This window comes from Solea senegalensis, linkage group LG13, assembly GCF_019176455.1.
Source record: "Solea senegalensis isolate Sse05_10M linkage group LG13, IFAPA_SoseM_1, whole genome shotgun sequence".
Lineage (NCBI taxonomy): Eukaryota > Metazoa > Chordata > Actinopteri > Pleuronectiformes > Soleidae > Solea > Solea senegalensis.
This window is the reverse complement of record NC_058033.1, coordinates 8,244,234-8,268,664: the sequence shown is the minus strand read 5'-3', so window position 1 is coordinate 8,268,664 and position 24,431 is coordinate 8,244,234. Positions and strand designations below refer to the sequence as shown.

The 24,431-nt window shown below is 40.8% G+C and overlaps 1 protein-coding gene across 1 annotated transcript in view; it reads right to left on the bottom strand.

The window, feature by feature from the left end:
* The window catches only part of LOC122779829 (CXADR-like membrane protein), a 49,120-nt gene extending 32,605 nt beyond the window's left edge, over positions 1 to 16,515 (bottom strand). Inside the window, exon 1 of the mRNA XM_044042476.1 lies at positions 16,117 to 16,515. Coding sequence (XP_043898411.1) covers positions 16,117 to 16,150 — 34 coding nt within the window. The 5' untranslated portion in view covers positions 16,151 to 16,515. The remainder of the gene's footprint in view (positions 1 to 16,116) is intronic.
* Positions 16,516 to 24,431: the final 7,916 nt, after the last annotated feature.

Below are 24,431 nucleotides of genomic sequence, written 5' to 3'. Positions count from 1 at the left end.
CTTTAACAATACATGCCGTATGCAACGAAGAAAAGGGTTGTAATTTATGTAAAAACTCCATCAATAAAACCTCCAAGTAGTAGCATTCTCAATGTAAATGAATAGAACTATTTTTTTACAGAAACAACAGCGCTGCCAGTGAAACCCGAATACAGCAGGATCTTCAAAGGCCTTAAGTCACTGGAGAGAAACATAAAAACAGTATTTCCACCGACTCAGAAGCACTTAATTGCATTTGTTAAGAGTCAGACACAGCCCCAGTACTTCATTACACATTGTAGAACCTCTATACATGCAAATTATTTAAATAATTACACAGAAAATAAGAAACAAATCCTTTTGAAGCGCTCACGGAAGTGTGACCGTGTGTGAGCGAACGAGCCTGGTGAGTTGCCTTTGATCGCTGTTGGCGTTATTTGTCGATAATGAACGAGCCGTGTCCTTCGCTGCTTTTGGATAAACATTTAAAATTCAACAATTTAGCTAATCAGCTAAATAGAAAGGGAGTGTTTGCTCTGCAACAGTGACGTCAAAGGCAAGAGCCTGGCCCTCTTGGAGAAGACATTACAATATACAGGAAACCTACCCACACAGACCAATACGTGCTGTTCGACTCTCACCACCCACTGGAGAATAAACTCTTAGTCATCAGAACTTTGCACCACAGGGCCACTAACATAGCCCACAACAAAGGAGGGAAGGGAGAAGGAACAGGAGCTCATCAGGGGAGAACTTGAAAGCTGGGACTACCCAAAACTGGGCCTTCATCAAAACCATCCACCATCTGACAAGGAAGAAAACAGCAAAAGCAACAGACAAAGAATAACAACACTGTTATTCTCTAATGTTGGAGAGTATCTGAGAAAAAAACAACAACACTACATCCCTGTACACTTCAAACCTGACAGAAACGTGTTCATCCAACAGATAAAAATCACAAGACACAAACAGCAATGTGGTTTACGCAGTGCAGTGTAATGAGGATTGTCCTGACATCTACATTGCAACTACTGCATTAACGCATGGCACAGCATCTGAACAGGACTCAGCTCAGACTCCGGCCAGAGATAAGACACCAACTGCCCAGCCACTGCAAAAGGAATCAACAGTCGCACACACACACACACAACGACAAAGATGGATTTGAGTCAGAGGGGGGAGGATCTGCAATGTTTAACTTAAAAGAAAGGTTTCCGGCCTCCAGAGTCTCTAAATACCTTGATTTTCATACTTGCTCACAAAATCACGGAGGATAACTACGACCTGGATGACGGAGAACCTTCAAAGACATATAGTCTGACTCCAGTCCATATCAGACCTGTTGTTTTACTAAATGCAGTGTGAAAGTATAGTGAAAGAAATGTAACGGGGTTGTAACATGCTACAAGGAAGCAATACACAACAAAACAAATACACAACAGCCACCAGAAGAGTGATAAATGTGCCATGGGCAGCCTCGGCACCATCCATTGGCTGTGACTCACTGTGGCCCCCCGACTATTAGAGGGAGAACATGGGGGAATATGGAGCGTTGCCAATTATACCCATGAGGCCATAAAGACGCAGTGATATAACACCAGTTGGTAAATAAGGTCTTAATGCTCAATGAAACCTTGGCGGACACTATTGTTCACGATGCATAAAACATGTAACGATGCATGTTTGCGAAAAGACGGCCAACGTGATATACGGTCAACAAAAATATGTTGGCTTATTTCTTTCCAAAAAAAAAAGTGAGATGCTATTTAAGTTGCTGCTGAAGCTTTTTTTTCCTCCCCTGGTCATGCATCTAAATGCTTTCCATACTTTCACTGGTACACTGACTGAATAATAAATGAGGAGAATTATTGCCACAATTTAGTGAAGTTAACGCTCATGCATCGTCTCCACAGCCCAGCTGATGCACAGAGAGAAAGAGAGAGAAGTGCTTAGCTACTCTTCGCAGGACACTGCTTTGACGTCCATTCCTTTGGACAGCCTAAACCGGGTGCAGTCAATTAAAATCCCCAGAGGCTTTGATTGAGAAACATTCCTAAAGTCCAGAACGTCATAATATCTAACAAGTGCAGTTGGCTCGCCGCCTGTGTCCAGTATATTGTACATTTACATCAGCACCTGTAGTCAGCAATAAAGTCAAATGAATGGGTTATAAACATGTTGTTTTCTACAAAGCAAAAAGACAAATAAAGCACTTGGTTCTACAGATATTTCACAATAAAAGCCTTGCTGAAAAGAATGAATGCATTCAGGGGATTGAAACAGTAAAGTTTTTAACTTTGAAAAAGAAACCCTAACCTTAACCAAACCACAAAGGAGCGGTTAGAACATGCAAACTCCATACAGAAAGGCCCTTAGACAGACCAGGTCGCTAACTAGTTCCTTAACCAGTTATCTTATTAGGACCAAATTGTCCAAATCTCTTCCTGGTCCTGACAAGGTCAATGTCCTACTGAGGTCCTAACAAGGGGACAAATCGAGTACACACATAAAGACTAGGGTTAAATGCAGAAGTTGTTGTTTGGCATGTTGGAACACAGGGGCATCCAAGGTGCTACTCTGGAATTGAACCGGACAGAATAACCTGCAGTGTGTGGCAGGGTGGGTGTGTGGGCCATGGACAGTGGACAGGTGACATCATTAATCTTCCAAAAACCTACTGTGAGGGCAAATGTTGGCTCAAAAACCGCGATGATGAGGACACATTGAACTTCCTCATACAGTATTTCTCTGGCCTTTTAAGGCCCTGGACAAACCACGTCATTATGTTTGTGCACAAACGTCCAAATTAAATAAGGAAGGTACCGTCTGCTCTTCTTGTCTTTAGATTGGCTGGAGCTGAAACAGCACTCGGGGCAGAGTAAGGGTTAAGGTTAATTGAGATGGTTAATAGGGCATGGAATGTGTCCTCACAACTGCAGGTGTCTCCACAGCTCATCTCAACAACTGAGCGTTCCCCCGTTTTCCCAATTTTACCAAGTAATAATTGGTAAAAATGATTAGTTTGTGATACGACGATGGAACCTGCAGTGCAGCACAATGGAGTGAAATCGAAAACCCGGACAATTCATCAAAAAAGGTTCATATTGGGTGTATTTTCTTTTTTTTTCATTCAGTGGACTTTTCTGGTTCACAATAAGTGAGGTTGTTCTGAGAGGCGTGTGTTTTGTACTGTCAGCAGAGCTATTAGTTCAGCTACAGGATGTGTCCATACACAGTCTCTCAAAGGGAGTCCAATGTGCTCCTGGCAACTCAAAGGTTTCCTGTGAACACACAGTCCAGTCAGTCCATTACTACCTGTCTCCCCAGTGGAGGAAAGGGAAGTAGAAGAGGAGCTTCTTAACACTCATGTCTCATGTCCACGCTACATGAGTGAGCAGTCAGTCAACCCTGTGTCTCCTGAACCTCATTTAACTGGTCTCTGCAACGTTCTCATTCTTGAAAAACAATCAATATTAATGATCATCGCCACAGGTGTTTAAATGAATCAATACTTGGACTTAATGTCGTGTCAAAATACAGTGTCTTACAACTTTTGTGTGAACAATCATGTGTGACATAGCACAAATATTTCAGAGTGGTGGAGTGGTGGTCACTGGAACCATTAAATGAAGCGGCGCTAATCCAAAATTTGAAAATGATGACAAAAGATTAGGACTCAATCACTCGTAATGTCTATCTGTTGTTATCTCTTTGTGGATTAGATATGTTATCAGCCGCCAATGTGTAGAAAATCTGTGATTCTGTGAGTTTATGAATGGGGAGGGTTTGTACAACAGTGCTCAGAATCCACTGTCTCTGCACAAGAGGGCGGGATTTACACGTTGTCTTAAATGTAGCGGTGCTACACTTGTATATGTATATATGTATATATATATATATATATATATACATATATATGGCACTATTTTCCAACCACACTTTTATTCACAATCTACAGGCACAGGAACCAGGAGCAATTCGGAGTTCACTGTCTTGTTCAAGCACATTTGGGGACCGAGATCGAGCTGCCGGGAAGAAGATAACCTGCTCTGCATTGGTCTGTCATTCCTCTCTTTACTATAAATAAAAAAAGAGTCCATCATAACATGGAGACAGAATAGTCTTCTCATTCCAACCTTCTGGATTCTTATCAATATACTGAGCACCGAGAAGACCATAGACTCTTATCTAAGTTATCACTGGACTCATCTTCTCTGATAAAGTAGACCTTTTCTGGTCAATTTGGGCACCACTTCAGCACAATCATAGCCAGCAAGAATAATTCATTGAGCTCTGTGCAACAACAGGAAATTAAATCATGTTTGCATGATCTGCTCTTTTATGTAGCTTTTTTTTCTCTCTTCTCCAAATCTGTTTTCACTCCACTGTCCTAGAAAATTTTCTGAAAAGCTACCCAATTATTTTCTAGCCACTGGTGTGTTCGTCCTATCACTGTTGCACTGTGCATTGCTGCTGTTGACACGTTTGAGACGTGTGCTTCGGGGATGCATTCCTCATCCAGCACCGCTGACAGATAAGCCCATGTGTGCATTTCATTTCGGGGTCACAGTAATCCATTCTAAACATTTGTTGCCCTCTGAATTCTCGGTCCACCCATTCCACTTCCACCATGACTAAGATATCAGCAAAAGACGCAGCACACATGGTCATGGTTGTGCAATGGCTGTCAGTTATCCTGGATGGGATTACAGCGCAGAGGGGAAAACTACTCGGGAATGTGTGCTGAGGAAAAGATTAACCGGAATTGAATTATTCAAATTTATGAATGACATTTGCCATGAGGCAATAGAAATCCTTCCAAGGACTTTTGAAAGGGCTTGAAGAGCGTACTATGTTTATTATGATGCCCATGGGGACAAAAAAAGGGCTCACATCTGAACTGATGCAACGAACAGAAAACAAAGCAGCAGATTCCTCAGTAATGATGTTGTCTTTTATCATTTCTTTTTCTAGGGGGAAGATCATTAAATGGTAATTGTAAGATAATTGAATGAATCTTGACATAGCTCGGCAGTTCTGTGTTAGCATCGATGAATCACAGCGAGGGTCAGCAGTTTGAATCCAGGAGAGTTTAGAGCGACTTGTTCTCCCTGCATGTGTGTGGGTTTTCTCCAGGTACAGACATACACGTTGGGATTAGGTTCATTGGTGACTATAAACTGACAGACAGATGTGAATTTTTGTTTGTCTTTGAGTGTTTCCCCTGTGAGAGACTGGTGACCTGTCACATGTATTCCCAGCCCCCCACTGCCTCCTGTGTCTCTGTGCTGGAGGCGTGGCCTTCAATCAGCTCACCTGCGCCTTGGACTCACACCTGCCACCAATCAGCTCATCAGTCTCGTCTACTTATACCCCTGCTCTTCAGTCGCCAGATTGTTTTTACCGTTCTGTCATCTTTTCCTAAAAAACATACTTAAACAAAATAAGCTAGCAGTTGAGTGCATGTAAATGAAAATGGGTTTTCAAGGTTCCCACAGTCCAAAAACAGATGGGGATTAGGTTCATTTGACACTCTAAATTGACCATGAGTGTGAGAGTAAATAGCAGTTTGTCCCTGCAATGGATTGTTGACCTATCCAGAATGTAGTTGTAGAAAACAACGAAAATAACTTCAACTTTAATGGCTTTTTTTGTTAGTTTGTCTGTTTTTTTGTTTTGTTTTTACAACTGACTATATTTAAAGGTAGAGCAAAAATGAGGGGAAAAAAGTGAGCCGTGCAGTCTGAGCCTAACTGACATCTAACTGGCAAACGGATAATGAGAGAGTGAAGACAGTAGCTATGTTTGCATGTCATTGGAGGGCAGCCATGGGGAGAGAATGGCATACAGCATCCGTGCCTCTCAGAGCAGTTCACAATTTTGAGATGTGCTTGTTAGTGCTGTGATGATGAAGCACCTTGTTATCTCCAATCAATTTACCCAGTCTTACAAAAAACTTGGCAAATAAGACTATAACCGCGAGCCTTCTTTTCCTGCATCTCTCCAGTCATTTGCCTCATTCTGTCGATTGGGTGAAACCGCGTTGAAATAGTCCTGGTAATAATTTAGATGAAGTAATCTTGAGCATTTTATTTTTTTACTCACAAAACTGAAAAAATAACCCTATGTGGGAATCTGAAGAGGAACAGTGAATCAGGCGGTTTTTTTTTTCACTTGAAACCTTGCGGACTGCAGTTAGCCTGTCAGCAAGGTAGGAATTCCGAGAATAGACTGCGAGAGAGAGGAAGAGACAGCTGGTGAAGAAGGACCAGTGAACACGAAGGGAAATAACACCTCACACCTGCTCTGAGACAGAGCACTTCCGCAAAAATCAAAGATACAATCAGTTTGTCTCCGGCTTAAAAAGAAGTTTCACGAAAGAAGCAGTAAACAGAGTGAGAGTAATTAAGTAAAGGGATAGTTAAGGGATTTTTGAAGGATGCTTGTATAAGGTACTGACACATAGTCTGGATCTTACACACAGCTGACTGCCCTGTAAAAAAAAACCCACAGGCAGTGATTTGCTATTTAAAAAGAAGCAGTTTAATGTTCGGTTAATACCAAATGGCAACCAGTCGTAATGTCACTCATATGAAGTCCAGTTTTGTGTTTACTGACATTATACATCAATTTTCCCATAGGCCTCCATTCAATGGAGTTATTTTGCAACCAGCAGAGTCGCCCCATATACTCTCATTTCCAGTTGGATTCACAACAGACCCCATAGGACTACGTCCATTTTTAGAATTTTAACTCCAAAGTTCACAGTTTCACAAATGAACTAGTTTCCATTAGGGCTGAACGATTTTGCATAAATATCTTTTTTTTATTTTATTTTTTATCTTTTTTTATTTACATAAAGTGTGATTATTTTTTTATTGTGATTGCAATATGATTCGTGATATCAAAGGGAATGGTCATTTTTTACATGTTTATTCTCATTTTTAGTCAAAAAACAAAGATGTTTCCCTCCGATCTGTGGAATAAGATGTGTAGAAGTAGATCAAGACAATAATTCATCTAAAATTATATTTTGACACACGTTTTGGCTTTAACAATCCTGTGATTTGAAAATTGCACTATAAGCTGTATTGCGAATTTCAATTAATTGTTCAGCCCTAGTTAAGTTATTCACTAAATCACAACTTAAATTGTGTTTTCAGAGTCTACGTTAAGATGTATACTTATGGTTTGAAGTGCTTTATTACCCAGGGAAATTATAAATACTTTGAAAGGATGTCTTTTCAGTTTCAGTTTAAAGTTATTTAAACACAAAAGTTTTAAGTTTGCAGTCACACCATTCCTGCGTCGTCTCTCCTTCGCTTCACTTAAGGCAGTGTGTGTTTTGATGAGGATGAGAGGACAGACAGGAAGGGTGTATCTGTTTCATCTGTTGCAGTTTAGCCTCGTTATTAAAAGCTTTTCCAGACTCTTATTACAGTTTTCTTTTTCTTATTTTCCCCCACACACACTAATCATTTACTGGTGACCACCCAGACATGAAGAGGGTTCTAACATATAACACAAAAAAGGTGTTTCAGAAAAAAATGATGGACTCATTTTTAGTTTAACCACTGCGTTTCTTTTTTTGAATATATTTGTTTATAGAAATATTCAACACAGTATCATATATTTTTCTTTTTTAAACAATATATATATATATATTTATTTGTATATATAATGTATGGTTTAAGTCGATTTTTGATCCAATAATTACAGAGTCTTGGGCAGTTCTGGAACATATGTGCTATAGAGGCCGGAGCTTGTCCACATCGGTCGCATAAGGGGGTCGACTGTGGGAAACATCTTGGACAGCCGTAGTTTTGATAAAAGTCATCTGTTAAGAATTTTGAATAGTATCAGTCCATAATCACTGCTTTCCTCTCTCTCCGGCTCCCTGTCGTTTGCTTCTCCGCATCACATGGCGTAATGCCAAGTAGGAGAGCTTACGTATACGATGATGCAGCCGATGTTTCCCATGGAAGTGCAGCACTGTCATATAAAAATGAGATTGCCTTTCAGTGCGACGAGAGTGCAGCCCTACTTACCACACTTTAAAGTTGTATTTTAGCACCAAGAGAAGTGGGAGGAGAAACTGCTGCACTCAAAACATTTAATAGGACATGATCTAGTTGGTTATGATGTGAATGTTTTTTTTTTGAAGAACCTCCACGAGCCAAACACTGTTCTGTCTCCGTTTCAACCTGAACCCTTTCATCTTCTTTTTTTTTAACAGAAATTCAAACGCTCAAACCAAAACTTGTGGAACAGCTGCTATGATTTTTACACTCTAACATTAACTGGGTAATTAACGGCAGTGGCCCCTCAGGTGCCTCGGTGGCTGTTGGGACATCAAGCTGACATTTCAAACAAGCCTGGCCGTAGTTTTCATGTATTAGATACTGTGTTTGTACATCACACTGCAGAGAGCGGTGAGCAGACTTGGCTGAATTCAATTAATTTTTATTAATCAGAGTGTGATATAAGACACGTGTATTCGACACTGCATATCAGGATGGAGATTATGACGCCTGCGGTATAATAGAGAGCGAGGGCAGTATCTGCTCATTAATTCATGGGTAAAAGGTGTGGAAAAAGTGAGCGTATACTCTTGTGACTTGTGCAGTGTTCTTACACTTGGGTAGGTTTTATTTAATTAAGTGTGGGAACAATAGAACGTTCGAGCCACTTTGCACCATTCGGCTGGTTTTGTTCAATGAGAACTTTTCGAATGAATAATGGCAAGCAACTAATGACTGACAAAAACCAAATGTAAGAATGTGTAGACTTTTAACCTGCTTTGACAAACAAGTCGCGTCTCTGTTTTGACAGTTATTGATCAATGTTTATATGATTCACAGATTTTGCCACAGGGTGGGATGTTAAGCACTGACAGACGATGAGGTCAGCCACAATCGTTTTTCTAATTGCCATTATTTTGCATACAATCATAAATGATTTAGTTTAAACTTCATAAAAAAAAGAAATAACACCAGTGACTGTCAAACACATGATAAATCTCTCTCTCTCTCTGGGAGCTTGTCTTTTTAATGACACTGTATGAGCATCATACAGTAGATGAGTCAGCTGCAGCCCAGCCCCACATTACCGCTGTGGAAACATGTTGATTTGATGCTCAATGACAAATCACGTCGGAGGAGACCAGTGGCAACTGGTCGTGACGTCACGCGTGAGAATCTGAACTCTGATACGAGCTATGTCGTGGTTTTTGCAAAGATCAGGCGTCAATCACACAAATGTCCACTCATATGAGCTGCTTCTCCTCAGGAAAGTGGTTACTGATGTTGTAAAACAAGTGAAAAGGAGGCTCATTTCCCACCTGGACTTCCATTCAAACCCTAAACCCCAAAAAAGGGTCGTCAAAAATGCTAAATCAACAAATCTAAAAATCCATAGATCCATCCCAGCATGCTAATAAATGTGTTTGCTTCTAAATAATATCAGTGGTAAAATTTTTACATTTGTTTAGGCTCATATAATTACAGCCTCAAAACTAACCACAAACTAGCAAGGGCTACCTGGTCACAAAACAAAAATATTGACTTAAATGTAATGGATTAACGCAAAGTAAAGTAATATTGAGTTCTCCAGTTTAGACAAAGGAAGGCTGCGTTTCCAAAAAGAACTGGCCCCGCCTGACACATTCAGTTCAGACGCAAACGTTTGAGGAGGCGACTTTTACAGCTGGAACAGCTCTAATGTCATTTTTGGCACTCCGCTTTTATTCTTTCATACAAAAGGAACAGTGAAGGAGAGACAGGAAAGGAAGGGTGCAGGGGAGAGGCATTCAGTAAATGATACAGCCAGCCAGGAGCCGGATCTGGGACCTGCTGCTCTATGCACTCATGTCATACATATATATATATATATATACCATAATCATTCAAGAACACACCTTATTCTGCATCCATATGGATTTGTTTCAGTTTAACGATTCACAGAGGACATTGAGAGGCTATCTGTATGTAAAATGAGCAAGAAAGGTGAAAACAAGGAGGGGACCAGGGGGGTAAGAGAGTCAGGAAATGTAAGTGTGGGAGAGCAAAGAATGCTGAGCTTAGCAGAATTACTTCATAGGAATAGCAGCTCCCTAACCTCGTCGTAATGGGTGACTGGAAAGCCTCAACAAACGAGGATCAATTCACTCTATTTGTCTTTAATTTCAAGAGAAAATATGTGCTTCATTTCCCACCAGCGCCAGCCCTCAAAGTGCAGATAATACTGACAAGAATAAGCCTGTTAATTATCTCAATAACAACGTGTGTACGCACAGAGTACGGAAAGTATTTGCTTATGGAAGTTGAGGGCGATGCTGAGGCAGTTTCTCTGTGTCTCCGTTTTAATGTCACATGAGGAGAGAGCTGCAGATTGTGATCACCTACTGTATACGTCGTGTGCCTTTTTTTAACTGCACTTTTGAGAAGACACACAGAGAGACCAATTAGCCGTGACACACTCTCCTTGCGGATTTAATACGACATCGACTTGTGTTAACGCTCTTATTGTTTTTGTCGTCTTCTCAACGAGGACTTCTTTGAAGGAAACTTTTCCGACAGCAGACAGCAGACCCTGCAGCAGTGTTGTCAGGGTGATCGAGTATTGTCGATTGACAGTGTCAGATTCAGAAACTGAATTTGGCTCTTCCTGTGCAGAGTTTGCACGTTTTCTCCGGGTTCTACATTTTCCTCCCACAAGTCCTCTGAATTGACCGTAGGTGTGAACGTGAAAGTGAATGGTTGTTGGTCTCGATGTGTTTGCCCTGTGATAAACCGGCAACAGGTCCAGGGTGTACCCCACCTTGCGCCCAATGTCAGCTGGGATGGATTCTTCATTGATTATTAATGTTGAATGCAGCAATTCATCTATGGAAACATAGCCTGACGATCAGAGGTGAACACTGACTCGCTACCAGCAGTGCGCAGATGTTCCTGATAGCTATTCGATGACGCAGATCGAGTTTTAATGAGTAGAATATTTTACATGCACAGTTTAATTGAGCTAAGGCCGTAGCCAGGCAACCGGACAACCATCTGACTCCGTCTCTGTGGGTGGCGCTGTGTCTCTCTATATGCTAGCGCGTACTGAATCAGTTTCCTGTTGACCTTTACGTCACAGAAAAACAAATAACTAACAAATTAGATGAGCATGTCTCTTCCGGTTCTTCCGTGTCAAACACCAGGGGAAGAAATTTTGGTGCATGTGCAGAACGCTAAGTCTGACTCCAGTCCGACTAAGAGTATATATGCAGTGCATATGCATGGAGTAATTGGACTATGAATCGCCTAATCCAGGTATGTTGGTCTGACTAAGACTACCTTGATTTTAGCCGGACTAACGTGTTTATGTAAAGAAGTTAAAAAAACCGAATTATTGTCTTAGTCCTATTAAGACTAACTTGATTTTAGTTGGATTAACGTGTGTACATAAAGAAATTAAGAAAACCGAATTATTGTCTTAGTCCGACTAAGACTAGCTTGATTTTAGTTGGATTAACGTGTATACATAAAGAAATTAAGAAAACTGAATTAGTGTCTTAGTCTGACTAAGACTAGCTTGATTTTAGTCGGACTAACGTGTTTACATGAAGAAATTAAGAAAACTAAATTATTGTCTTGGTTCAACTAAAAAGTTTTTACATGCATATAACATATAAATGCCCTGACTGAAACACCAGGAGCCATTAGCATGATTTGTGTCTTTCACGAACATTTGCCTCTAACAAAGACCTCCATACATGAGCACCGAGTTAAAATCTCTCAGCACTTTTCAAGAATACACATCCTCACAGCCTTTATGACTGAACAGCCTAGAAATCTGTGAGGTGGGTGGAATTAATACTGCAAGACAAATATTTTGGGAATGGCTATCTGCCTCATTTCTCGCAGTAAAAACATGGGGAACATATGGTCCCCATTACAAGAAACCAGAGTCACACAAAAGCCTCCCTCAGCCTGCCTCCCAGACTGACCTCAGTCCAGACAGACATTTAAAGGCTCAAGGAGCAATCCACGGTGTAAAGCTATTCTTTAAAGACTATCATATCAAAACATGATGGGTCCTGACATAGAAGATACATGTGAATTTTTTAAAAACAAAATACTACCACTTGGTAGAATAAATAAAGTTCCCGGGGGCCTTGGCCTCTCTTGTTGTTTTTAAAATCCCTCATTGCTTGAAAAACAGCTCCTGCAGGAGTTCTTCTGGAATTTCTGGAAATTCTGGAAATTTTAATAATGTGGTGCGAAAAATAACGGCTTCACCTGATTAAATGTATATTTCTGTTAAAAGCGTCTATTACATTGAAGAATATTAGAGCAAAACATGAAGGTCCTGTCATGTGAATAAGTTTACAGCACAGAACTTGAATCATGTTTTGTTTTGTTTTTTTCAATAAGGCATAAAGCTCCTTTGGTTGCAACAGAGCTGATTTTTATAAATAGCCACTGGCTTGTATGGATTTCAGAGCAGCTTCCCAAAGTCTGGGGTTGTGCTCTCACAGAGAAAGAGACTACTTTGGCTGTTCGGATGGACAGAACGTGGGCAGTGAAGGGATTAAGGGAGGTAGCAAGGGGTGAGGTAGGATTTGACGGGTGTGAGGGGAGAGAGCGAGAGAGAGGGACGACGGTGTCACAGTGATTTTCGTCAGCAAGGTGAAGAGGCACTCCGCGAGAGAAAGTTCCTCCTGCTCAGCTAATTAAAACTCTCCCTTTACACATGCCTGCACATACACACACACACACGCACACCTTCAGTGAGAGCCACAGGATGAAGTTATGCATCTGTCAAAGGAATCTATTACGGTCATTTTATTAGAGATAACACAATAATATGATTTCTGGCTAGACGTCAAGTAGGACATCGTCATCATTTGTTTGTCTAACTTTAAGGGTGTATTCACAGCAGGATAGTCCGGGGGACGCTGTTCGATTGGACGGGGGAATGCCAAACAATTTCACACCTTCATTTGGTTCCAATGAAGCACTTTTGTACGCGGACCAAACCACGCAGTTACAACAGCTGCTCGTTTGGAGCGACAGTGCCCAAAACGAGCGCGACCAGGAAGGAAAAAAAAGCAAGAGGAAGAAGAAAACATGGCTCATCGGTTGGAAATCCATCCCCTTCAGTCGGCTTGTGCAGCACAAAAACAATGGAGAAACACCAAATTCATGCAGTCTTGGGCTTTTTGTTTTTACTTTGGTGTTCAAACCTAATTGGTTTTTCACCAGAAGCTTCCCAGTAGCGAGCGATCCTCACTTACACTCGGTGGTTCACTGGATAGTCCGTTTGTATTCCCCACTGTAAGCGAACTGCACCAGGGTTCACTTGCAAGCGGACCAAGACCCACGTTTTCAGTTCAGACCAGAGTCCAGATGAGCTTTGGAAGTGGACTATAGGAGGAAACGAACTCTGGGCCGTTTAAAGTGGACCAAACAGCTGTGGGGTGAAAGCGTCCCAACTTTTAGTGTTCAAGCTAACGTCTCTAATTAGTTTCTAAATCTCTTTTTTTATCTTATTTGTGGAATTCCTCTTTATATCTGGAAAAATGCTCCCAGCACTCTCTCCTTGACTCTGCTTCAAGCAGGGGGTGGAGGGTGGAGAGGGTGGAGATTTGACAAGAGCAGACAAGAGAGTTAAGGGTTGTTGCAGTTGCCAACTATTGCAGATTATTTCAATAAATAACATAAAAAGAGTGCAGTCTCAAGCTTTGAGCTATGCCGAGTCTTCCACACATTCAGATAATTTGCCAAACCAAAACATTTACATAACATCAAAATTGTAATAAATTTGGAATATCATGTAAAGTGTGCATGGTATACGTGCATGTGAGCATCGCCGATGTCTACCTATACTGTGGCTTTCGTAACATGGATGAAACAACCCTTTGGTGTGTGGGAAATTGCGCGTGACTTCAGGATTTGACAGACGTCTGAGTGAGATGCCGGCAAGCACGAGGAAAAGCCCAAGGTGAACTCTGACAAGATACACGGTTTAGATGCCGTGCGCATTACAGAGAGAGAGAGAGAGAGAGAGAGAGAGAGAGAGGGTGGAAATCCACGGATACTTGAGTCTCCTTTTTCCGGAAGTGAAACAACACAAATCTGTCTCACACAGCCTCTTGACTGTCAAAGTCACCTCAGAGAAACACAGTGCAAAGACTGAAAGGAGAGACAAGTGAAGGGGGGGATGAAGAGGGGATGAAAAGGGGAGGGCGGGTGTGAGAATTCAAGGCCAGGGCTCTGCAAGATGTCACATCCTAACCTCTGGCACTGAAGACTTCTTTCATCTGTACGCTTGTCAGATCCTGTGGCCTGCCGCTGCTGAACTACTCTATATATAGAGACTGGGGGACAGACAGCTTAACCCATTGTTTGTGTGATCAACTCAGTGCACATGGGCATGTCCAATGACATGTGAGGCACTGGATGGGATCCAAAAAAAAAAAAACTGAAAGGTCACCCAAAGGTGTAATAAAAATAGAGCACACAGCTAAAAGCAACTTGGCCAAGGAGGCAAAATACAAAAGAAAGACTTGGCCTCATTTCCTTGTCATCCCCTTAGACCATAAATCCCATATTCATTCAGTCAACGAACAATTCCATCAGAGTAGCTTTTGCTGATTTAGCATTAATGTGTGCCTTTCACTTGTGCGAGCTCGGCATGCGACGCCGGTGCCACGTTCAAGGTCACAAGAGTGGGCGACCTGGAAACCTCGCCACCTACAACGTGAGAGGTGAATTACCTCAAACGACTCCGTCTAATGAACGCAATGAGCGGCACTAATTGCGACCCCCCACCAGATTCATCAATCCGCATTTTTTTTAATCTGCAGCAAAAAAAAAAGTGAGGACAACTTTTCAAACGGGGGGGACATGGAGGAGGCAGTGCCATGAGGTAGAACATGCTGTTTTTTTGCCATGGCCTGTCGAACTCAGTGCCATAATGAAACTAATGAAAGCTCCCATCAACCAGACTAATTGTGAAGTCAGGCCCCTGCTGCTGCTGCTGCTGCTGCTGCTGCTGCTGCTGCTGCTGCAACCGGCTCCAGCACAGAGCCAAGAAGTGCCACTCACACACACACAAATGCGTTACAACTCGCACACATGCAAACTCAGAGCAATTACAGGCCAGCGTGTGGTGCAGTTTGTCAACAAGTGTGGTCAACTTTGTAAGAGGTGGCGAGAAAAAGAAGAAAATAATCACCTGTGCATATAATTGGATTTTTTTTTTTAGTTCCTTTGAGCCATGGAGGGATTAACACAAGAAGAGAGAGTGAGAGGATTTGCATTTTCTCCAAGAACACTCAACATAATGCTTCATTCACACTTCATGGGGAAGGAATTCCACTCCGGGCTTAAAAACATAATGTTTCCATGCAACTTAAGTGCACTCTTGAATTTTTGTAACATAAAAAAAAACAAAAACATTTTTTTAGGAGACTGTGCTGTCTCAGAAGAAGGCACAGAGCTCCGAGTCAGCAGGAATATTCCAGATAATACTCCAATGAGAATAGATTCTACAAGCACAAGGTTCAAGTACTGTGTTTGTGTTAGATTTCATGGTGAAACATAAACATTTCATAAAACCGCAGGGGGAAATAAGCTTCTCATAACATTTATATCTATTTATACAGAGATACTTTTTTTATATTGTTTTCATTCTGTCTGCTTTATTGTCCTTCTCCTGATTCAGCTATCAAATAAAGCTCTATTCTAACTGCAACTTAAACATGTGAATCCCCTGTGGTGCATCATGTTCATGTTATTTACTTCTCCAGTGCTTTCAATGGCGGGAGTTTATATCTATGACATCTGGTGGGATCAGAAACAATCAATGAATGATGTGCGTCCATAAATATGCCAACTACTGCAATATCGTGTTGCGTGTGTGCATGTGTGCTGTTTGTCCACGAGGTCAATAAACACAGTTAACTACAGGCTGTAGCACAGCAGCTCAACTCCTTTTAATGAAACTTCTCCCAATAAACACGCTTGGAAACGTTCAAAACAAACACACACACACACACACACTGGATAATTAGTGTTCTTCACTATTTAAAATCGATTGATTCGCTTCGCCGCCGCCGCCGCCACCACCAGCACTGCAGCCTGAACTTACCCAGCACCAGAGTGCGCAGAGGAGACGCGGACATCCCGGACTCCAGCAAGGACAAATTCCAGCAGAAGAAACACACAAGCGCAATGGACCGCGGACCCGACTTGACAGCAACTAGAGTGGGACCTGACAGAGTAGGAGTGCAGAGTACCGCATGTCTCCAGCGCGCAGCCTACAGCACAGCGTCAGCATCCCAGAAGCGCAGCGGCATCTTCATCCTTGTATGATTGCGCTCTTTTCTCCAGCGCAGCGACTATAGATTCTCCTTGAGCTCGCCCTCATGTGTGCGGGTGTTTCCCACCCCCCTTACACACCACGCAGCCTCTCCCTGTCCAGAGCGTGGATCACTGCATGGGAGTCAGGAGAAGAGGAGGTGCAAGGAAGGTGTGCGTGGCCGTGGCGCGCAGCAGCAGCAGCCGGTGGAAGAGGGACCTCTACAGTTTGATATGGGCGTGCACCTCTACAGTATGATTATGTGCTGCTGTGGTACTGCGTCCCGGCACAGGACAATCCTCCCACGGGACATTACATTATGACGAGATAATAAGATGATCATGCACATGTGAATCCTTCAGATAACAGCATATAAACAACAAGAACTGCACATGTTTTACATTGAATGAAGTCTCTTTTTTCTACAAAAGAACTCAAATTTCTTGAGATAAATGCCAATCAATGGTAAACATAAGCATAATATTATTGACATTGCACTAACAGATCACAGTCGACCTATAAAGGCACAACCACTTAGTCACAGGTGTCTAGAAACTGAGAAATATAGTGTTTCATTACTACAAATTCATCCTGCGGGTCGGATTGAACCTTCTGGTGGGCCGGTTCTGGCCCGCGGGGCATATGTTTGACACCCCTGGACTAGTGTATAATTGTTGCCCTTAAACCACAGTGAACTTCACGAGAATCAAAAAGAAAAATCACCTTACCTGACCTCACCCATCATCATCTATGATTTATTTTAGATGATGATCTTCTCCTCTTTTCAACCTCAAAACTTAGCACTTGGACAAAATTGCAAAATAAGCCAAGACAAGGTATAACTTTATAACTTTTCACATAAACCTAATCGGGGTATTATGTTCTGCAGTGGTATATGAATTGAAGATTAGTATTTTCTTGTGCATTGGAATTGTTCAGTTTATGTTCTCATCTGTATATATGTGCATAAAATGTCTGATGTATAGATTATAATGAAAACCCTTTATGATCTGTTTTATGTTCTTTCTTTTATATGCACTTTAAGAAGTCTTATTTTTTTTGACATGACTTCCTCTTTACGTTGTCAGCGCCCCTCGCTGTAGTCGCTGACAATTTGTTCTCGTTGATGTGAGAAAGGAATAAACGGAACCGGTCGACATTCAAGATCGAAAACGCAATCTGGAGGCTGAGGATTTTAGATTCACCCTTAGAACACAGAGCATTTTGGCTGCTTTTTTCTATGGCTATTTCAAAACGCACAATATAATCAAAGCCTATAAGAATGTGCAACATAGAGTGTCTTATATCCTAACCCTAACCCACAAACTAGCCAATCCGATGAAAAAAATTATAATTTTCACCAACTATATAAACACACATGAGCAAAAAGTACTCAAAAGGTTTCAAATCGGATTGAATTTGTGAAATCTGGAAAAAACTGGTGTATAGATCTTGCAGGCATCGCCTCCTAGCCCTTCATTCCTGTGTGATGTGGTTTATTTGCTACTGTTTTATTGTGTATATTAGTAGTAGCAGTACCTACAAACTGCCAACACTGCATTTTAAGAAACCTAAACAAGAGTCGGACAATAAACAGGGGTGAAGACTTTGCCTCGAGTCGTCTGTCGTTTGCTCGTGATCTAAAAACATATTTAGCCTTTTAACCTGTGCATGAAACAACTCAAGGACAAACAAACTGAAGGCGTTATAATAAGATTCCGGATTCTACTTGTGATGAGATCTTAATTGCGTTTGTGGCAAATTAGGAAACCATTAGACGTTCCGGTCTAATGAGGCCCCATAAATCCTCTCCTTACATTTTTAATACCTTCAAGACAAAGACAATAAGTGTTCCTCACAGTAAGCCACATACCACCAGAATTTTTTTTTGTTTTTTGGTTTTGCCTTTTTCCTCCAGAGAGACACACACTGTATTAATCATGGTTCAACAGAAGGTAGCAGCGGGGTCACACGGCGGAGTAGTGGCAAGCACTGTAGCCTTGTAGCCCTTGCAGCATGAATAAGATAGTAGCTAACCTGGTTGATCAGGCACCCAGTAATCCGAGTATGAGTTCCTTCTGCAAGCACCCTTCCTACCACTTTTTTCTCTCCATTTCATGCCCAATCTGTTGAAAAATATCTTTGAAACCAGGATTACCAAATGCAAAAATAAGCCCTTTTTTCCGTCTTTTTTTTGTTCCACAGAGACACAAAGTTCAAACTAATTAAGTGTTTAAATAACTTTAAAAAAATGCATTCTTATTGACCAAACAATATATTTCAAAGTAGACTCAGAGGCATTCAATTAAAGAGCCACTCTCGTAAACAATGGAGGAGGCCGGGCGGTCAGCGTTACTGCCATGCCAGTGTTTGAATCCCAGAGGTGCAATGAAATGTACGACATCATACAGCTGCTGTGTTAGTGTTTCGAGTTATAGCGTCAAATGTAGAGTTAGGCTAAAAGAAGCTAAGAAAAATGTAAATAAAAGAGTGCAGAGAGTGCGTTCCAGGTGACCTGATGAGACCTGAATGTTTCAGAAAATAGCAGCAGATCAAAAATAAATGCATTTATGCCCTAAACCAAGACAGAAAGCCAGTGATGAGATTTAAGAACTGGAGTGGAATGATCCACTGTGTTTATGTTGCTTATAGGACTCAAGCAGCAGCTTGAATCAACTGCAGCACTCTCATTGATTTTTTTTTTTTTTTTTTCGAGGAGACCCATGAACACACACTTACAGTTTTACCCAACATTCTGCAGAGACTTTACTTCTTTAATCCTTAATGTGTGGAAAGTGTTAGTGTGAGACTTTGCAACTGTATTAAAAAGACAGTTCAGTTTAAGATGTGATCATGTACTCAATATTAACTCAGTTTGTGCATGTGTCAAATAAAAAAAAAGATTTTTTTTTATTTGAAACCTCATTGAAACCCATTATCGGGGTAAGTTGGGTCAATCGCGGATGAGCTCAACAACTTTTTACTGTGCTTGGAATGTATCTGTCACATGTAAAGCATCAAAGTTGGTGTCGATATTAAAAGTAGCCCACTCGTAAATTCTGATGTGATATTCTTTTTATTATTTCATGAAAACACCCTTGCAGCTGTATTTTATCATAAAAACCATCATTGGTAACATAGGGTTTTCTCTTTTAATTATGTAGCAGGGTTAGAAAAATGCTAATGTGTACCCGCTGGCAGATGACAAGAGGACCCACAGGAGTAATCAGAAAGCACCAAAAAGTTCAGCCTCAAAGAGAGAGCAGATGGGGAGGCTAATAATCCACTATCCAAACAAGGTTATATGTCATATTCATTAGAAAAGCAAATAGATTTTGTGGTTGTGAATACACAGCTTTGTGTTCATCAATGACAGCTGCTATAATGTGACCTTATAGGCATCAGTCGTGGAAGTGTGTGAAAGTAACTCATTACATATTACACCTTCAAAAAGTCATCATATAACTCTATTTAACCACCAGAGAGGAGAGAGTTGGAAAAACACCTGTACTTTGTTTCCATTGTTTGAGCCTGTTTTTGGACATTGAGAAAAAGACTCAAACAAATGTTATTTTATAGTATGTTTAATATCTTTGTCTTCATTTTAAATGGTTAAAATACTATTTTTACACGCAGTAAATTGTAAATAACTGACAGATATTGAAAGTTATTCTGGAAAAATGGGTAAAAGCACTCAGTTTACAGGACATTTTTTTTGGCCCTTAAAATAAGAAAAAAAGAAAAAAGTGCAGACACTTTGAGACTTAGGTGTTGAATGGCTAATAATTGGTATTAATAATAACCTTTGTAAATACAATCAAAAAGTTAAATACAACAGGTTTCTTTTGGAAGTGAATCCACTTTACAGAAGTGGATATTCTGCTTTGATGAGGATTTTTGTTTTTTTTTAAATAAAAGATCTTTCAGACTCTGATAATCAATAAAATATTTTTTTTATTCAGTCTTGGCCCGGTACCAAATGACCCACGTACCGGTACCCGTTACTCATTTATTCATTACTGGTTAGAGTGATAATAATGACAGTCATACGTTACTCTGTATTGTGTTACTTTGTTGGTTTGAGTATTGATTATTGTTTGTGTATTTCTTATTGTCATACAGGTCATTAGAGAATTATATTCACCATAAAGGTGGTGCACATGTTTAACAAAGGTCTAACATTGTTGTTCCACACCGTTACTCCACCAGCAGCATCCTGGACTGTCTGATTCTGACTGTCTGAGTGCACGGTGATGGTGAGTGTGTGTCTCTGCAGCCTCATGTTTCTGCTCTGACACCAGAGGAACCTGTCGTGGTCTCTGCTGTTGTAGAAACGTCCACCTGTAAAAAAAAGTTGAGCTGCTGTACATTCTGACTTACACCAGCACCATTCAGCTATAGTCTGACAGCTCTTCACTGCTGCTCTCTGCGTGGTTTTTTGGTTTTGGTTTCTGGCTCCATAAAACTCTCAGGAGATCAACAGCTTTGGCCACAATTAAAGAACCCTGTGTAACAACAACAGTCGTGTCAAGTCAAGTCACTGAAATTTGTTGTGAACATTAACTGAGGCTGAGTCTGCACCACTTATCCACTGCACTGCTGCGACATGATTGGCCACTTAGATCATCAGTGGATAAGTAGGTGTGGAGTAATCAGAGAATTGAGATAACAAAATTGAGCAATTTTAGGCAATTTTCCACACAGTTTTCTGCATAAATCAGTGAAACAGTTGCTTTGCTAATCTATCTATCTATCTATCTATCTATCTATCTATCTATCTATTGATCTATCTATCTATCTATCTATCTATCATGGCTATGTACGAGTGATGGATGTTTATGTGCCTGCCCAATTAGAAGAAAACCCACATTGACTTTTCTTGTTTTAAGTGAATAACAAAGACAAAAGGCGCCGACAAGAACAAATGTGTGTTTCGTCCTGAAATAGCAGGGAGCAGAACAAAGACAGCCTCATTAAAAATGTATCAAGGGTACACCAACCCTTGTGTTTCTCCTTGCTCAGGGATTCTCCGTGGCTCAATAAAAGGCTGAGGGCAACCTCATCATCACACTCACCAAACCTTTTACATCTGCACTTGTGCATCGCTCTTGTACGAAATTGTGCCAACTACTTTCTTTTATGTCCAAAACTTCATAGACACGATCCAGTGGCTACATAGCAGTGAACATTTTTTTAAAACAGCAATAAACTGCTGCCGTCTTTTATTTTATCTGCAGAACTACCAAACTACCAGCGTCTTGCGGTTCATGTCCTTGCAGAGAGATGTTCATTCAGCACCAGGGTAAGAAACGGGAGCAGCAACAGTGTCGACCGTTTGGTGCTGAGTGTGCCGCGGACGCTTATTGACACATGTCAAATAGTGACTGTCAGCAATCTGTGTGTGTATAGCAGTTAATACAAGTCCCCAACCCATACGCACCCACTCTATACTTTTTGGTTAGCTTTTTCCACAATTTTAAAGTGCATTTCTGATCATTTTGTCCCAAAAAATATGTGTATATATATCTAAGAGAAAGACCATGTCCTGTGTAATATTGTAAAAGTGAGGCTTTCTTTCATTATTATAGTCATTGACACCTTTCTGTTTCTCTTTATTTACTCGGTTACATATTAGTTGATTTCACTTCATTGTACTCTTAAATTAAGTCACGTCTACCATTTTTTCCCTCAGCAATCATTATCATTGATTTTCTATCTCCAGTGCTTCCTCATTGCAGATGGTCTAGATTTATTATGGCAATCCCTCACTTCTATGTTATTTGTGTGATTTGCTTGATGTACTGGCTGATGTGGCAGCTGCTTTTCTATTATGTAAAGCACAGTATATATGAAATCTTATAGACTAAATGACCGGCTAAGTGCTTGTTTGTTTGGTTGGAGCTTTTTTTTTTTGCTTATTTTAACCATAAAAAGTCCTGTAACTAAATGCTTTTGCCCATTTTTCCAGGATAACTTTCAATATCTGGCATTTGTGTACGATTTACTGCATGTTAAAATAGTGTATTAACAAGTTAAAATGAGGAAAAAACTAGTTATATTTAGAAAAACCACTGACAGGATAAAACTGTGTTAATGGCCGACCACCACATACCTGGGAGCACAATGCAGTCAGAGCAGTTTCCCTTATTCAGACTCACTCACTTTTAATTATTATCAGCTTTGACTAATGTTCCACGATCAGACCTTCTATCAAGTATCAGTAATTGACAAACATGTCAAAAAAAGCTGTTTCCATCAGCTTTAATCACATTTTTTTGTTTTCCTCCTCTGCCAAGCACTTGCATTTTTCATGCAGACGTGTGAGTTGATGCAGTCACATGTTTCCATCAAAATCACTACAAATGCAGTTAAAGGGAAAGAGAGAAAGGCGTGATGGTTAATTGAGAACAGCCTGAGATGTTTCTTTGTGTGTATTGACTCCTCCGCTCCACGCGTCATGTTGTTCTGCGTTAATGAAGGCTGATCTGTCAGAGGCGGTTATAGGATGTTGATCGGCGAGGTGTTTGTCCACGCCGACAGCTGATGTGCTCCGCGGCGTCTGCTGAAATCTATGAGTGTTACATTGACTCTGACGATGGGTGTGAAGACTGGTGTAATGTTATTTTTACACTCACTGAGTTAAATTAATTCCGACTATTGGACTCTCTCTCTCTCTTTTATGTTGCTCTCATGAAGCGCACACCACACAAACCACGGTGTACTACCCCCCACCTCCCTCCTTGAAGTGCTGCAAGCCACTCATTATATGGAAGGGTAACCATAGCTCTCCACTGAACTACAAGATGACTCATCTGATGAGGAGCTTTCGCTGCTTTACACCCCTCAAAGTGTGGAGACTCCGGTCCAATCAGCTGAAAGGCTGAATCATGCCACAGTAAAATGCTCAACTTTCAAAAAGAAGTCACGCACTACAGTTTTAACTGAAAGCTGAGAAGTTGCATGTCAAATGCCAACGTGCAGTTATTGCAGTAATTTTACTTGTGCAGATGTTTTATACTGTTCAAATTTCAAAAAATCTCTGGTTCATGTACAAATACAGAGTTTTTCCTTCATTTAAAATTGTTAATACACTATTTTAACATGCAGTCAATTGTAAATAACTGCCAGATTTTGGAAGTTATTCTGGAAAAATGGACAAAGGCACTTAACTCATAAGGACATTTTATGGCCCTTTGTGACTTCCTGTTGGACATTTCTTCCAGTTCTAGGAGTTTTTGTTCATTGAACTGTTGTATTTTTATTTTATTATTATGGTAAATTTCACTCGCGCTGTTGCAGAAAGCTGGCAAACTTTAAATATGTTACCGTTCAAATTTCACGTTTAACACGCAAAATCTAATGTTCATGTATAACTACAGTGCTTTTTTTAAATAAAACTTAGTTTTTCTTCATTTTAAATTGTTAATACACTATTTTAACATACAGTAGATTGTAAATAACTGCCAGATATTCGGTTATTCTGGAAAAATGGGCAAAAGCACTTGGTTACAGGACATTTTGAGGCTTATGTGTTAAAGGGTTAACACTAATAATGGAAGTTATCTGCTCTTTATCTCCGTGTTCTCACAGCATGTAGAATATACATATGCTATGACGCCACATACTACAAACACAAACTCTTTTTAACTGTGTGTGCTTCATGTTGCTTCACACAGAAATAGAACGCGGACAAAAGGAGAAGAATTGGCCTCCCTGCAAGTCAACAGAGTTGTTATAGATAGTGCTGATTTACGGTCGCCATCATCAGCCGGATTAGTCTGGAGACTTTAAAGGAGGAGCATGTGGTGTCGGCTGAATTGCTTGCCAATTCACTCCTCATATGATCATTTAGCATGGAGACAAGGCACTGAACTGCCCGCCTGCCTCGCAGGGGTCAGCTGTCCCATTAGCTCGCGAGATTTATGATCTGGTTGAGAAGTGGATTTGGAGTGGGCATTAAGAGGAAAAAAAGGGATATTTCTACACCAAGGTGCAACTGTGTTACCACACACACACACATACACACACACTTAGTGTTTGCTGTGGGTGGCCACAGACCCACAGCGAACCATCATTACATGGCCTCCATCAGTTGGTCCATATGT